The sequence below is a fragment of the Talpa europaea genome (genome assembly GCF_964194135.1).
Source record: "Talpa europaea genome assembly, chromosome: 4".
Taxonomy (NCBI): domain Eukaryota; kingdom Metazoa; phylum Chordata; class Mammalia; order Eulipotyphla; family Talpidae; genus Talpa; species Talpa europaea.
The window spans coordinates 115,047,818-115,065,027 of record NC_140070.1 but is presented as its reverse complement, the minus strand read 5'-3'; the positions used below and the strand labels follow the sequence as shown (position 1 = coordinate 115,065,027).

General features: G+C 43.3%; 1 protein-coding gene across 1 annotated transcript; it reads left to right on the top strand.

Moving 5' to 3' along the window:
- Positions 1-230: 230 nt before the first annotated feature.
- LOC311169743 (nmrA-like family domain-containing protein 1) lies at positions 231-16,927 on the top strand (the record flags this gene model as incomplete). Its single annotated transcript, XM_084231925.1, has 5 exons — positions 231-270; positions 4,998-5,236; positions 8,221-8,470; positions 11,529-11,719; positions 16,748-16,927. The coding sequence occupies 5 exons, from the start codon at positions 231-233 to the stop codon at positions 16,925-16,927; spliced, it is 900 nt and encodes a 299-aa protein (XP_084088051.1).
- Positions 16,928-17,210: the final 283 nt, after the last annotated feature.

Sequence of the window (17,210 nt, the reverse complement as noted above, 5' to 3'; positions counted from 1 at the left end):
ATTTTTGCCAAATAAATGAGTGAGTGAATGAATGAAACCTCATTTAGAAAACTGCAGTGTCAGAGTGATTAAGCTAGCTGGTGATAATAAAAAAATTGACAAGGGAGGGGCAAACTAAAGGGTGTGGTTATCATGTGTGCTTTATAACTCTCACACGCGAGGAGACATTGCATTTCAGGAAGGTTCTCTGCTCTCGAGAAGATTCTGCTTCTACCCAACTCTTTATTAACATGGCCAACAAGAAAGTAATTGCAGTATTTGGAGCAACAGGTAAGCAAGTCCTCATTTTATAACTGTATGCTGAGTTTGCTTACTTTTCTGTCTTTCTGTTTTTAACTTCAGAACCTGCAAATGTGGACTGAAAAAGAGTACTTTGGAGGAAATTAAGACAGTTATTCTCTTGCTTGAGTTTCTGAGATGGTAAAGGGGCAGGATGATTTAACCTGATTTGTCAGAAATTATCTCAGGGGACAAAGACAAGTGACAAATTCCCTCTTTCCTGATCATGTTCTGACTTGTAGATGTACGTTTCATTTTAACATAAACTCTACTCTGGAGACTTTTCTGCACCCAATACCTGAGAAGTAAAAGGGCAAATGTGAGACATGGGCATAGGCAGGGAGTGTCCACATGGCTGACCAATATTCTAGCGGTTCTAAGAGGATGAAGTGGGTGGCAGTTAAAAAGAATGTGCTGAGGTTTTCTCTTACCTGACAACCACCTGAACTTATTAACTGGTATTCCTGAAACTTTTAACTGGTATTTCTTCCCTTACTATCTTTCTCTGGCAGCCAGAAACACCTTTGCAAAGTTGTGGTCAAATCAGGTCACTCCCCTTCAATCCATTCTCATTTCAGTCTCCTGATGATCCATTTGAAATTGTCAGATCATGTCATCCTTTTGTTCAAAACCCTCCAAGACCTTCCTCCCTCATCTCACTCCAAGTATAATGCAAAATCCAGCTAATGGCTTGCAAGGCCCTTCTCTAACTTCACTTTTACAACTCTCCCTCCTCTACCTGTTGTTCTGGTTGTGGAGTTTATATTGGAGCTCTTTGTATAATTTTCTTTTCTTTTTTTTTAAATTTTTTTTCCATACAAGAGCTGGGGTGTAAGCCAGAGGTGTGAGGTGGTAAGAGGATTCACCAGAGACAGAGTAGAGAGCAAAACAAGCAGATCTACTGAAATACACTGCTGAGGGGAGCAGCGGGTGAGACAGGAGAGGTCTGCTGCACCATGGGTGTTAGCTCCCAGGCTAGGAATTGAACTTGTGCTGCAGTGGCTGCCAATAGTACTGCAGTTGTTGCTATAATCCAGTTAAGAGGACAGTGACTTAGATCAGGGTGGCAGCATTGAGGTGGTGGGGGCTAGTCAGATTCCAGATTTGTTTGAAGAGAGTTGAGAGGGTTCACAGATATCAGAGGGGAGGAAAGAGGAGTAAAGAATGACTTCAAAGTATCTGACTTGAACAACTGGCGGAATAAAGATGTGATTCACTGAAATGGGTTTCACTGTCAGGGAGGGGAGCAGGGGGGCAGGTCAAAATAATCAGGGGCTCTGTTTTAGTTTTGTTAAGTTTGAATTGTTACCTAGACACCCAGCATAGGCAGTTGGGTAAGAGCCTTGGGAGTGGCTCCTAAAGGAATCAGGTTAGATGTGTCAGAGTTGAAGAAAGCTGACTTTCATCTTGGTTAATCCCCAAACATTGTGCAAAAATGAAAAAATGATGTAAAAATAAATAAAATTAAAAAAATTATTGAAAAAATAAATAATTTCAGACATACCAAAAAAAAAAAAAAAAAAAAGGAAAGCTGACTTTTAGTCAGCAGGGAGGGCGGCCTGATTGCCTTGTTGTCCAAGTCTTGCTCCTAGTTCAGTAAACCTTGTCTCACTGGCTATGTTTGGGTGTTTGTGATAGGACTGCCAGTTTTAGTAGACACAAATATAAGATACCTAGTTAAATTTAAATTTCAGATAAACAATCATCATTTTTCTTTTTTTTAGAGATTTGTTTTTATTTATTTATGCATACAAGAACTGGGATACAGGCCAGAGGTGTGGGGGGTGAGAGGACCACCAGAGACAGAGCAGGGAGCTGAACAGGCAGATCTACTGAAATACACTGCTGAGGGGAGCAGCAAGCAAGACAGGAGAGGTCTGCTGCGCCATGTGGGTCATCTCCTTGGCTGGGGATGGAACTCCTGCAGTGGCTGCTGATTGCTTCATAGTGCTGAGACTTAACCCCTTGCGCCACCAGGGAGGTCCCCCTCCAACTTTTTCTATCAAAAATTTATTTGTGCTCTACTATTTAAAAATTTGAAGACCTTGTCTTCTAAATGTTTTCATTCCTGCCTGCCCCCCCACCCCTCTCTTATGGGTACAGCATGCAGATGTAGTGGTCTGAATGCAATATTTTCTCCAGTCTCTGGAAAAGATAAAAGAATATTAATTCTTTTAAATTATTCTCCATTTCCTCCATTGTTTCTGTTTACTTTTATCCGTTTGTTTATTTTTGTTTTGCCTCTCATAACAGAGGCTTTCCTCAAACATCTGGTGACCTTTGACTATCTGTTCATGTTTACAACTAAAGCACTAAACTTTTTTTTTTAAGATTTATTTATTTATGCATACAAGAACTGGGGTATAGGTGAGAGTTGTGGGGTCTGAGAGGATTCACCAGAGACAGATCGGGGGTGCAGAACAGGCAGACTGACTGAAATACACTGCTGAGGGAAGCAGTGGGTGAGACAGGAGAGGTCTCCTGTGTCATGTGGTTAGCTCTCTGGCTGGCTGGGAACACAACTCATGCTGCAGTGACTGGCAATAGCTTGATGGCGCTGTGTCTTTAGCCCCTGCGCCACCAGGGAGGCCCATAGAGGACTAAACTTTGAAGCTCCATATGCAAAGGCAGAGGTCATTGAGTGACAGGCCCCATAGGGTTGTCTTAGATTTTTCCACAAGAAACAAGTGCCATACTCTTAGAGAGGTGGAGGAAATTTAATAAAGATGGACAGGGCAGAAAGCAACAAAGAATAAGGAAGGAAGCAATAGGAGGAAGAAGCAAATGGCAGGGAGGATGACTAAAACCTGGGGACACTGGCAATGTGGAGAAGGCCATCTCTCCTTCTGTCCTCTTCTGCTCATAGAGCCCACTGACAGACTCCATACAAGTCAGCACCCGAGGCCTTAGAGCAGGGTGGAGAAGGCAAATGTGGCTCTGGAGGCACAGCACAAAAATGTTCAGTACAGTTATTCAACCAATTTGATGGAGGACACCAAGTGTCAGTCACCCAGCACAACACCCAGCATATCTCATAGGATAGTCAGTAAATATTTGTAGAGTGGCTAAATTAGGCATGAAATGATCATATCATGAATGATCTTGAATGTCATAAAAATAAACTGCAAACTTTCAAACTTTTAGAAATGTAAAATAGAAATTTCTTTAGAAAACAAATATAGGGACCTCCCTGGTGGCACAAGGGGTTAAGTCTCAGCACCATGAAGCTATCAGCAACCACTGCAGTACTATTGGCAGCCACTGCAAGCACAAGTTCGGATCTCTGGCCTGGGAGCTAACCCCCATGGTGTAGCAGACCTCTCCTGTCTCACCCACTGCTCCCCTCAGCAGTATATTTCAGTAGATCTGCTTGTTCTGCTCTCCACTCTGTCTCTGGTGAATCCTCTTACCACCTCGCACCTCTGGCTTACACCCCAGCTCTTGTATGGAAAAAAATTTAAAAAAAAAAAGAAAAGAAAATTATACAAAGAGCTCCAATATAAACTCCACACCCAGAACAAAGTAGAATTGTTCAGTTGAATCTTGGGTCTGATTTCCTGCTCCTTAGCCACCTTGCTCTACCTCTTTGTTATTCCTCTCCCGTGGCTTCTCTGAAGGTACCTCTGAAGAGACTGAGAAACTTAGTTTGAAAACCACTGTTGCACAAATGTTGGAGAGGGTGTGGAGAAAAAGGAACTCTTCTGCACTGTTGGTGGGAGTGCAAACTGGTCCAACCACTGTGGAAAGCTGTGTGGAGATTTCTGGACCTACTAAACATAGAGCTTCCATATGATCCAGCAATTCCACTCCTAGGTATTTACCCAAAGGACACAGAAACATCAATTCCAAAGAACACCTGTACCCCTATGTTTATAGCAGCACTGTTTACAATAGCTAAGCTTTGGAAACAACCCAAATGCCCAAAAATAGATGACTGGATCAAGAAGATGTGGTACATATATACCATGGAATATTACTCAGCATTCAAAAAAGATAAACACATGCAATTTGCAGCAACATGGATGGCGCTGGAAGGGATCATGCTCAGCGAAATAAGCCAAAAAGAAAAAGAAAAATACCAGATGGTCTCACTCATAGCAGGAATCTAGAAAACTTAAATAAGGGACCAGGAAAATGAATAACTATAAGAAAGTGAAAATCAAAATCAACAAAAAACTATGAACCAGAGACACTTTTGGGGGGCGGGGGCGGGAGGGGAGGGATTGGGGTCAGAATGGGGGGGCTGCAATTGTATGGGGAATATAACAATAAAATTTATTATCAAAAAAAAAAAAAAAGAAAACCACTGTTGCAAGCCATGGGGATGCCTCCTGAAAGAGCTCTACTCTGAATGGGGGGCTTCTTTTTTTTTTTTTTAAAGATTTATTTATGCATGCATACAAGAGCTGGGGTACAGGCCAGAGATACGGGGGTGAGAGGATCCACCAGAGACAGAGTGGGGAACAGAACAGGCAGACTGACTGAAATACACTGCTGAGGGGAGCAGCGGGCGAGACAGGAGAGGTCTGCTTAGCCATGTGGGTTGATCCCTCGATGGCCAGGGATTGAACTCGTTCTTCAGAGGCTGAGGACAGCTTCATAGTGCAGTGCTTATCCCCTTGCGCCACCAGGGAGGCCCCTGAATGTGGGATTTCTTGACTAACTTTCAGTGAACATTCATTCTGATAAGTCAATGTTTCTTCTTTCCAATCCTGCAGGAGCCCAGGGTGGCTCTGTGGCCAGGGCCATTTTGGAGGGCAAAAAGTTTGCTGTGAGAGCACTGACCAGGGATGTGACTCGCCCCAGTGCACTGGCGCTCCAGGACCTTGGCGCTGAGGTGGTCAGAGGCGACTTGAACGATGAAGCCTCAGTGGAGGCAGCTTTGAAAGATGCCTATGGTGCCTTCGTGGTGACCAACTTCTGGGACCATGGCAGCAAAGAGAAGGAAATGTGTCAGGTGGGAACAGTCTCCTCCTTTGAGTCTATTTCTCTTCCCCTCCTTGGCTACTCAGCATTTCCTGCAAGGAGGTAGCCTAATGGTCTGGCCAAAAATATAAACCTCACTCCACAGCATCTCTGGAGTTCATGAATTATATGTACTTCAGATACTTGTCAGAGGTTTTATTTTTTTTAAGATTTATTTATTTATGTATTCAAGAACTGGGGTGTAAGCAAGAGGTGTGGGGGTGGGGTGAGAGGATTCACCAGAGAGAGTGGGGAGCAGAACAGGCAGACTGACTAAAATACACTGCTGAGGGGAGCATCGGGAGAGACGGGAGAGGTCTGCTGCATCATGTGGGTTGCTCCCTGGCTGGCCTGGATTGAACTCCGCGCTTCAGTGGCTGGCGATAGCTTGATAGCGCCATCTTTATGCCCTGAGCCACCAGGGAGGCCCATTAAAGGTATATTTGATTGTGAAATCAATGTTATATACAGCACTTGTTCAAATATCAAGACCCTGGATATTTGAGGGTGGCCGTGGGAGAGCCCACCATCAGATTTTCTAATTCTCAGCACTTGGTCATAGATAGCAAGATTGGGGTGGCAATAAAATTACTCTGAGAATGAAGTGGGAAGATTAAAAAATGTAATAAATATATTTACTCTTCTGGTAGAGAATTTGGGGTTGAATTAGTAATGGGCCATAGGAAAATAAGTAACAAGCAAATAAACCCACAAGGACCAACTCTAGGGAAAACAAAAACTTGTGGGAAAGGTGAACATAGACATAGAATATCACATGACTAAGACTGATTAGTGATTGAGTCCCAGATTATGATATTGGGAGGATTAAATAAAAGGAACTGTGTATATGTGTAGTGGCAATGGTGCTGGTGGATTATGTGTGTGTCGGGGGTGGGTGGTGGAAAGGTGGGCATTAAATAATCCTCTCATAGTAGGCATTTTAACACATGATAACTCAAACTGAACAGATCAAGAATGTACAGTTTTACAGGGGAGGGAAGAGTACAAGAGACTATGGTGACGCTTCATGGTGTCTTAGTGGTGATCATTTTTTTTTTTAAAGGTTTATTTATTTATTTATACAAGCACTGGGTACAGTCAGAAGCGCAGGAGGGTGAGAGAATTCACCAGAGCCAGAGCAGGGAACAGAACAGGCAGACTGACGAAATATACTGCCGAGGGGAGCAGCGGGCAGCAGAAGAGGTCTGCGCGCCATGTGGGACCCTCACCGGTGGCTGGGGATAGAACTGACGCTGCAGAGGCTGCGGGCAGCTTCGCAACCCAGCACTCAACTGCTGCGCCACCAGGGGAGGCCCTTAGTGGTGATCATTTTATGGGGATTATACTTGAAAGGAGAAATGAAACCTGTAAAAAAATGAACAATGTAAAAATATATAAATATATAAATACATTTAAAAAAGAATAATGGTTTTAATATGTTATTTCTCTGGGGGTACAGAGAAATTCTTTGTCACTATAAGATGTACTCCTCTTTGCCCCTAAGACAATACTATTTGAAAATTGCATATATGTATTACTAGAAAAAATAAGAAGATTAGATTTTTTTTAAATGTAAGGGCCGGGATCAGCCTTTTGCAGAAAATGTCACAATTCAAAACATTCAGAGCGGGAATGAACTGTTTCAGGAATGCCTGTTAAATTAATTATATCATTTACAGCTTGTTTTTTAGTAATAAATTTTGGAAGGATTTATTTTAGGAACTCTGGGTTCTAAATCTCATATTCACTTACTTTGGAGCCAAGAGTACAAGTTCCTTCTTGTTTCACTTTTTGTACCTACCGAACCAGATTATGTCTTCTCTGCCTGTTACGCAAGGTTGTATAAGGAAAAGAAAGATGGAAACACTGAAAATAAGACAGAGAAGTGATGAAAGTGTTCTGAAAGATTTTGAAACTAAAAACACACAAAAGAACATACGGGCCTCCCCTGTGGCGCAGCTGGTTGAGCGCAGCGCGGTGAAGCTGTCCGCAGCCTCTGCAGCGCCGGTCTGATTCCTGGCAGGCCAGGGAGATTCCCCTATGGCACGACAGGCCTCTCCTGTCTCGCGGACTGCTCTCCTCACAATGTACTTCAGTTCTTCTGCCTGTTCTGCTCCCTGCTCTGTCTCTGGTGAATTCTCTCACCTTCCCGTGCCTCTGGCCTGTATACCCCAGTGCTTGTATAAATAAATAAATCTTTAAAAAGAAAATATACATAATATTTGTGCTTATATTTAGTATACATACGGCTCCATTATGCCTTCACAATCCAAATGCTCTGTAGATATAATTACCAGAAAACAATATTATGTATCAATGTGGCAATTGATCACAAAGACACTGAGAGTCCACAGGAAGTGACCAAATGTCCTTCCACCAGATTGCTTCTCAGCACCCTCAACCGTCCCTTTTGTCTCTCTTCCTTCCCCTCTTTCCTATACCCCCTGTCCTACCCCACCCACAGAGTCTGGGGTCTTACAGGCCTAGTGGGAATAGGCCGAGGGGTTCCAAATTGGGACACAGTAGAGGCTCTGCTCACTAATACTGGCGTACTCTCATAGGATAGCTATTAGAATATATGTTGGGGCCTCCCTGGTGGCGCAAGGGGTTGAGCACAGCACTCTGAAGCTATCTGCTGCTTCTGCAGCATGAGTTCAATCCCCGGCCAGCCAGGGAGCTACCCACATGGTGCAGCAGACCTCTCCTGTTTCTCCCACTCCTCCCCTCAGCAGTGTATTTCAGTCAATCCACCTGTTCTGCTCCCCACTCTTTCTCTGGTGAATCCTTTCACCCTCCTGCACCTCTGGCCTGTACCCCAATTTTTGTATGTATAAATAAATCTTTTTTAAAAAAGAAAAGAATATATGTTGGTGCTGGAAAGTCTTTCTCTCCAAGGACAAAAGGACAAGGAAGTGTGGAGGGCCACCTGCCCTCTGGTCTGTGTGTGTATATAAAGATTGTCCTGTTGTCCCTTAGGGAAAGATGGTGGCAGATACTGCCAAGCGCCTGGGGCTGAAGCACGTGGTGTACAGCGGCCTGGAGAATGTCAAGCGCCTGACTGGTGGCAAGTTGGAGGTCCCCCACTTTGATGGGAAGGGAGAGGTGGAGGAGTATTTCTGGTCTATTGGTGTTCCCACGACCAGCACCCGCCTGGCAGCATATTTTGAAAACTTTCTCACAGCGTGGAAGCTCATGAAAGCCCCTGATGCAGACTACTACACCTTAGGTAACTGGGAGGTTACAAAGTTAGGCAGACACTTCCACCCCCTCTGCCACTCCCCTTCCCCTTATTTCCTTTTTCTGGTGAACACATATTGTTTGAGTGCCTACTATGAGCTTAGTTCTGTATGAAATGCTGAGAGGGATAGCAAATTGTTCGGGACTTGCCTGGAACAGTTGCACTGTAAGGTTCAGAAAACTGGATCTTGTATCTAAAACCCAAAGGATTACACTTCCAGTCTTTTTATTAAAATTTATTTTTATTTATTTATAGCATACAAGAGCTGGGGTGTATGCCAGAGGTGCAGGGGGTGGAGTGGGGTGGGAGGATTCACCAGAGATAGAGTGGGGAGCAGAACAGTCTGACTGACTGAAATACACTGCTGAGGGGAGCAGTGGGCAAGATAGGAGAGGTCTGCTGCACTGTGTGGGTCGCTCCCTGGCTGGGGATCATACTCGTGCTGCAGTGGCTGCGGACAGCTTCATAGTGCTAATGCTTAACCTCTTGTGCCACCAAATAGGCCCTACACTTTCAGTCTTAACATAGAGATCCTCCTTATGTAAATAGTTTGCTAAATAGCCCCACTTTCCTCATGTCTAATGGGAAAGTTGGACAAGATGGCTTCTAAAGTCCCTTCTAGCTCATCCATCTGACCTTCTATGGCAACAGGGGTGATGTTCTCTTGATCTGGGTTCTATGGTCAGAATCTTCAGTGGGTCCCTGACTTCACAGGGACAAATTCTAAATGTTTGGAAGACTGTAGCTTTACCCAGGACTCCTGGTAATTCTAATGCTGCCAGTCCACTGACTGGCATTCTCTTGCCCTCTGGGAGCATTTTCTTTGCCTGTAGTTTGAGGTGGCTTTATAGAGTGGAGGGAATATAGGAGCTTCAGTGGCAGTGATTAAGTCTTTTTTCCTTGGCACATAAATGAGACTCACCAAGGGCTTACTTAGTGGCACGCCCAAGTTAGTGACAGGGGCACCTGCCATTTATCATAGAGGAGCTGGGGAATAGTTTGATGAGACTAAATAAATGTGATACATGTCTTTGCTCCCTACCCCACTCCATTCCACTTCTGCTCTTTTCTTCCTATGTCCCTACCAGGTTTCAGAAGTCAGCTCACTTGACATTTCCCAAGTCCAGATACAGGACATTATAACCTGTGGATTATATTGGCCCTGGGTAAGGTGATGGCTTAATCTCTGGTACCAAGTCCCATCTAGGACCCCAATATCTGTAAAACCCTGCCTCAGGTGTCCCTGTACTCCATCCCCCACTATAGGAATTATACAAAATCCACTAAGCACGTACTAGGTGACCAACACTGTGTTTATTACCTCTATTTTACAGATGAGGAAACTGAGGGACAGTTAGATTAAGTAACTTTCCCAAGGTCACTCAGAAAGCAGAACCAGAACTTGAACCCAGGCAGTCTGGCTCCAGAGCTATATTCTTTACCACTGTTCTATAGCTGCTTTAAACTCAATCCAAGAACCTCTACCCTCCAATAAAAAATGAATGTCAAAGTCAGAATGGAATGGACTCTGAGTCCCATAGTTTAGTTAACTTTAATTTTTAAAGGTCACTCTGATTTCTGTGTTGAGAAAAGATGATAGTGGGGACCCAAATCAAAGACAGTGGTGACTTTGACCTGGGTGGTAGTAGAGAAGGTTGATGAGATGTGGTAAGATTCTGGCCATACTATGAATAGAATTTTTAAAAATGGGGCGGGGGGCTACCAAGTTATCACCAGCCACTGTGGCATGAGTTTGATTCCCAGCCAGGGAGCTAACCCACATGGCGCAGCAGCCCTCTCCTGTCTCACCCATTGCTCCCCTCACCAGTGTATTTCAGTCAATCTGCCGGTTCTGCTCTCCACTCTGACTCTGGTGAATCCTCTCACCCCCTGCACCTCTGGCCTACATGCCAATTCTTGTATTCATAAATGAATAAAAATAAATCTTTTTTAAAAAAGATAAGGGGCATGAGGAGTGTCAAGATTGACTCCAAGATTTTTGGCTTGAGAAACTGGAATGATAGAGTTGCATTAACTGAGATGGAAAAGTCTATAAGGGAAGCAGGTTATCAGGGTATAGGAATTCAGTTTTGAATACATTGAGTTTAAAATGTCTATTAAACAGTCAAGTAAGGATGTTCGGTAAGAAGCTGAATGTATAAGTCTAGAATTCTGCAAAGATCTCTGAGCTGAAGATAGAATTGATCATGCATTGTTCACAACAGTAGCTTAGTAATTGGTCACTCTTATTTATTTATTTATTTAATTTATTTTTATTTATTTATTTTTAAAGATTTATTTTATTTATTTTATACAAGAAGCGGGGTACAGGCCAGATGCGCGGGAGGGTGAGAGGACCCACCAGAGACAGAGCGGAGAACAGAACAGGCAGACTGATGAAATACACTGCTGAGGGGAGCAGCGGGCGACAGGAGAGGTCTGCCGTGCCATGTGGGACCCTCACCAGCCGACCGGGATCGAACTGGCGCTGCAGAGGTTGCAGACAGCTTCGCAGTGCGGTGCTCAACTGCCTGCGCCACCAGGGGAGGCCTGGTCACTCTTTTTTAAAAAATCAATATCCAGTTATTGTGATATTTTCTTTTTTTTTTTTTAAGATTTATTTATTTATTTATTCAAGCACTGGGTACAGTCAGAAGCGCGGGAGGGTGAGAGAATTCACCAGAGCTAGAGCGGGGAACAGAGCAGGCAGAAGGAGCGAAGTACACTGCTGAGGGGAGCAGCGGGCGGCAGGAGAGGTCTGCGCGCCATGTGGGACCCTCCTCCAGTGGCCGGGGAGCAGCCAGGGATCGAACCTGTGCCGCAGGGGCTGCGGGCAGCTTCGCAACCCAGCGCTCAACCGCTGCGCCACTGGGGAGGCCCTATTGTGATATTTTCTTAAACAAAACCTTATAACTGCACAGGTTGTGGCCAAAGATTTGATTGCATTTTCGGGCCTTTTGTTTAACTGGCTGATGAGTTCAGGTTGGGACCTACCAAGAATGTGCTGTAACTCACTAATTCTCTCTCTCTTTTTTTTTTTAAATAGCAGTGCCTATGGGGGACATACCAATGGATGGCATCTCTGTTGCAGATGTTGGAGCCGTCATCTCTAGCATTTTTAATTCTCCAGAGGAGTTTTTAGGCAAGGCTGTGGGTCTCAGTGCAGAAGCACTGACAGTACAGCAATATGCTGATGTTTTATCCAAGAGACTGGGGAAAGAAGTCCGAGATGCAAAGGTGAGTTCTTAAGAGACATAAATGTGATCACCAGAGGCTACCATGCTTCATATTCCACTAATTTACAAAGTGGGTTCCACTTAGGCAGGGCTGAACCTCGCCTGTTGAAAGAAGTTGAAGAGGATTGCAGTTCTGTAAATATATCTTCATCTGTTGGTGCATCTGAATCCCATTATGGCTTTATTTATTTATTTATTTATTTGTTTAAGATTAGCTATCTTGTTAAAAAAATTACTTAGAATCTGAAGACCAAGGTATGACTTTTCATATACGGTCTCTCCATTTTCCTCTCATAAGCTCTCACTGCTGATCACTCCAGTCAGCCAGAGCTAACCGATCTGGGGCAAAACACTCAGTCTCTGAGCCTCAGCTTCCTCATTTACAAACTAGGAAGATAATATCTATCTTGTGGTGTTCCTGTGAAAAAGAGAATATATTTAGAAAGCCTGACATAGTTTTTGGCACATAGTAATATGTATGAAATATATATCTTGTATCTGTTGTTATCCTTGAGAAGTTCATAGCAGAGTGAAAATATTAATTCACAGTGATCAGTACAAGATAGAACACTAAAGGTGCTTAATTGTGTCATACTCACTATCAGTGATATAGTGACCAGAAAAGTAGAAGACTTCCTGGAAGAAATGCCCTTGAGGGAGTCTCAGAGGATGGCTAGGGCAATGTATCGGTGGAGGGAGAGATAGGGGGTCTGACTGAATTCTAGAATGAACATAACTGAACTGGAAGCAGTATTAGAAAGCAAGCAAATCCTGGCTCTCCCCTTATCTATCAGTGGAGTCTTTTTTTTTAATTTTAAAGATTTATTTTATTTATTTATGCATATAAGAACTGGGGTGTAGGCCAGAGGTGTGGGGGGTGAGAGAATTCACCAGAGACAAAGTGGGGAGCAGAACAGGCGATCTCTGAAACACACGCTGACCGAAATACACTGTGGGGAGCAGTGGGGGAAACAGGAGAGGTCTGCTGTGCCATGTGGATTAGCTCCCTGGCCCGGGATCGCTTCATAGTGTTGAGATTTAACCCCTTGAGCCACCAGGGAGGCCCTATCAGTGGAGTCTTGACAAGTTACTTAACTTCCCCAGACTCAGTTTCTTCATATGCTAGGTTTGTTGTGAGGATGAAATGAAATATCTATAGGAGGTGCCTCACAATAATTCTGGTGCTTAGAAAGTCCTCAGTAACTGAACGGGGTCTAAATCATGCAGGAATGGCCTGGACTAGAATATGGCTAGAAAAAAAAAACTTTTTATGGAAAAATGAATATAATTGATGATATGAGCATTACCAGCCCTTACTCCAAGCAGATGTGATATGAGGAATGGGAAAAAGAAAGGGGTCTCTGAGAAGGAAGTGTGTGTTAATGCCAGAGACACCATGGAGCTGAGAGGAGGACCCATATCACCCCTTAAGGCTAAGATGACTCTGCCTCTCTTGGTCATAGAGCTCCCATTTGTGAAATGAGTGTTGTTTGGATGATTTCTGAGTTCCTATCCAGTGTTAACATCTCCCCAGAGGAGGGGTCTCTTCTTCCTCACAGAGTTCAAGTCTGCTTTTGTAAATAAAAATTTATTGGAACACAGCACACCATTGTTTATGGCAACAGTGTCGGACTGTTTTCATGATACAATGATAGATTTGATAGCTGTGAAGGAGACTATCTGACCAGCTCAATCTAAACTATTTATATCCAGCCCTTGAACACAAAGTCTGGTGACTCTTGTTTTCCAGAGTCAGTGACGGAGGTTATTTTTGCTTTTACCTGCATCTCTTGGTCCAGTGGTTTTTAGGGAATATCTAGACTCCCAACTCAGCCTCAGGTACTGCAGTTGTGAGGAGACAGATCTTTTTGAGGAAAACGACCATAAGTCTAAGTCCAGCTACAAAACCACCTGTGGGAATCTCACTGAAAATCATAAAAAATTTCACGGAAAACATAAGATACTCCCAAACCCAAGAGGATATTTACTCACTTAAAATATGGACTCATGAGAGGATCTCGTAAGTCGCTTGTACTTGGGTGCAAATTTACTTCTCAGTGACTGACCCCACAGGGCATTTGCATCTGTGTCTTCTATTCATTTTGTCTTGTGGGGTTGAACTCTGTAAGTAAGAAGGAGGAAGAGTGTGGATGTGTGTGTGTGTGTGTGTGTCCTTATTCTCAAGGAACTGGATAGATGTTTGGGATGGCTGAGGACCTTTCAACTATTTCTTTCTTTCTTTTTTTTTTTTTTTTAAAGATTTGTTTATTTATGCATACAAGGATTCACCAGAGACAGAGTGGGGAACAGAACAGGCAGACTGACTGAAATACACTGCTGAGGGGAGCAGCGGGAGAGACAGGAGAGGTCTGCTGCGCCATGTGGGTATCTCCCTGGCCGGGGATTGAACTTGTGCTGTAGTGGCTGTGGATAGCTTCATGGGTTGCATCTTAACCCCTGTGCCACCAGGGAGGCCGCCTTTCAACTATTTCTGGTCCATATACTTGGTCCTTGACTATTCATGGTACATCAAGTTGTTTCACAACACAGCAGAAGCTTTAAAGTTTTAGTACATTATAGGCTGGGAATTCTACCAAATAGTTAATCTGTTTTTAAGTCACCTGTTTCAAGTCACTGAATTCTGCTTCTCTGGGGAAGGATGCATCTGGTCACAAGGTGGCGCTCCAGCCCCTGTATTGGGCTCCCTCATTCTTTGGTCAGAAGGTCCTACACTGCTTCAAAGTTCTGCCCCAGAATAAGCTCTGGGCAGGAACTCTGGTTTGGCAGAACTGTCTTGTCTATCTAACCTCTCAAAACAACAGGGTTCTTTCAGGAAGTGAGACACAACAGAACAAATCTCTTTCCTTCAAATGTCTGCAGAAAAGAATCTTATTTTTCTGAAAGATATTAATTATCAAAGTTACAGGATGGAACTCAGACACAGACACTGTAGAAGTGATCTTCCACACTTCTCATATAGTCTTCTATGTCCAAACTCATTGACATTTTAAGTTTTTTACCCTGATTTCAGAAGTAAACAAATGCTTGTTTACCGAAAATGATAAAATTATAAAAAGGCAAAAATTATAAAAAGGAAAATTATAAAAAGGAAAATACAAATCAAACATAGTTCAATCTATCAGAAAAGCACAGCTGTTAAGATTTGGCACATTGTCTTCTGTTAATACATATAATACCTATGTAAGAAAATTAAAATAACACTATAGTTACCATTTTGTATCTGGCTTTTTCCATGCGACATTTACTAGTAGCATTTCCTATTTTTTAGAATTTCTTCAAAAACATTAAGTTTAAATAACTGCATAACATTCTTTTTTTTAATAAAAAGATTTATTTATTTTTATACAAGAATTGGGGTACAGGCCAGAGATGTGGGGTGTGAGAGGATTCACCAGAGACAGAGTGGGGAACAGAACAGACAGACTGAATACACTGCTGAGGGGAGCAGCGGGCGAGACAGGAGAGGTCTGTCCCACCATGTGGGTTTCTCCCTGGCCGGCCGGGAATTGAACTCATGCTGCAGTGGCTACATAGGTTGCTACACAGGTTGCGTTTTAACCCCTGCGCCACCAGGGAGGCCCATAACTGCATAACATTCTTAGAGTGTATTTACCACAATTTATTTTACCATTCCTCTAATTTGTGCACATGTGGTTATTCTTGATTTGTTGTTATTTTATTTTTTAAAGATTTATTATCTTTTATCTATTTATGCATATAAGAACTGGGGTGCACGGTTGAGAAGATTCACTAGAGACAGAGCGGGAAGCAGAAAGGTAGATCTACTGGAATATACTGCTGAGGGGAGCAGTGGGCTTGACAGGAGAGGTCTGCTGCGCCATGTGTGTTAGCTCCCAGGCCAGGGATCAAACTCAGGCCGCAATGGCTTGATAGCGCCGAGACTCCTTGCGCCACCAGAGAGGCCTTATTTTATTTTTAAATTAATTAATTATTTAAACTGAGATAATATTGGGGTTTTCCCATCAGATATTACCACCGTAGTGTACCCACCACCAACTCACCCATATTCTATTACCACATACCATTGTGATTTTCAGTATTTTAAATGGCATGTGAAAGCCATTGTTTACATATGTGGTTTGTGTCTCTCATACTTTTCTAAGGTCAAGTGTAATAGTGAGGTTAGGATTTATCTCTGGGGGCTGAAGATAGATTATACTGGATCTGATTGAAATGGTCTTTGCTAATTCAGGTGGAGGGCAAGATAAATCTAGTTAGTGTCAGAAGGGATGCAGAGGTAGATTTTGTGGAAGGTGCCAGAGGGGGCTCAGTAGGTGTACAAAGTAAGTATTTCTCCTTGGGCGTGTTCCTGGCAGAGGCTCGGTTGGTTGAAGTACAAATGCTCATTTCTAATCAAGGAGGAGAGTGACATCAGGAAAAACATCAGCCAGGAGGGAAGGATAGAGAGCTCTGCCAGAGTGAGGGGGCCCTGAGGCCACATGGAGGACTTGAGGGGTGAATTGTCCCTGCACGCTGCTGGGCAGCCCAATCAGGAAATGTATGTGAAATTTGGTCAGGTGCAGGGGTGGGGGATATGGATCCATAATGCCTTATCCAAAATGCCTGGGGAAAGAAACAATTCAACTTTCAGACCCTTCCACTTTTAGATTGGTTATGGTCTCTGTATAGTACATAACATCACCAGCTGGGGTGAGGGCAGCAGCAAACCTGTAATCAGATACGTCAATCCTTCTGCAGAAAACAATAAAACTCTTTCCACTAATAGGATAATGAAAGACCACAAATAAATTCATGGACGTTCAAATCAAATCTTGCCACCCAAATTGTCCAGAAAAGTTGTTCAAAATTTAGTGCAGAAAAGTCCAGTTTGTTGCCAAATTGCTTATGAAAAAAATGTGCAAGTTTCTTGGGCTTTGGAAGTAGTAAAGAACTGTGGACCTGTATCACTATTAAAGTGAATTATTTCTTTTCAAACTATTTTAAATGTGGATGGTAAAGTTCCTGTCTTTTGGCTTGTTCTTTAAAGATCACCCCAGATGCCTATGAGAAGCTGGGTTTTCCAGCAGCTAAGGAAATGGCTGACATGTGTCGTTTCTATCAAATGAGGCCAGACCGTGATGTGAAGCTCACCCACCGACTGAACCCCAAAGTCAAAAGCTTCAGTCAGTTTATCTCAGAGAACCTGGAAGCCTTCAAGGATATTTAAGCTGTTCGCCCAGGCCCCTGACAAATAACTTCTCTTCTCCTGGCTCCTGGTTCTCTTTCCAGCACTGCACAGCCCCTATGTTGACAGAACAGGCATGTCAGCACACAATTGTTTGCAACCCACCGCTCTCCCTGCATCCTCTCTTCAGAAGAAAATGCTGCATCAGTGATTTGATGAGTAGTTTGACTCACATATAACTTTGCAGATAGTGATGAGGACGATATGTTAATGAGAAGTCCCACACCTGTCACCTTTTGTAGTTCTCTCTCCTCTTTGAAGCCAA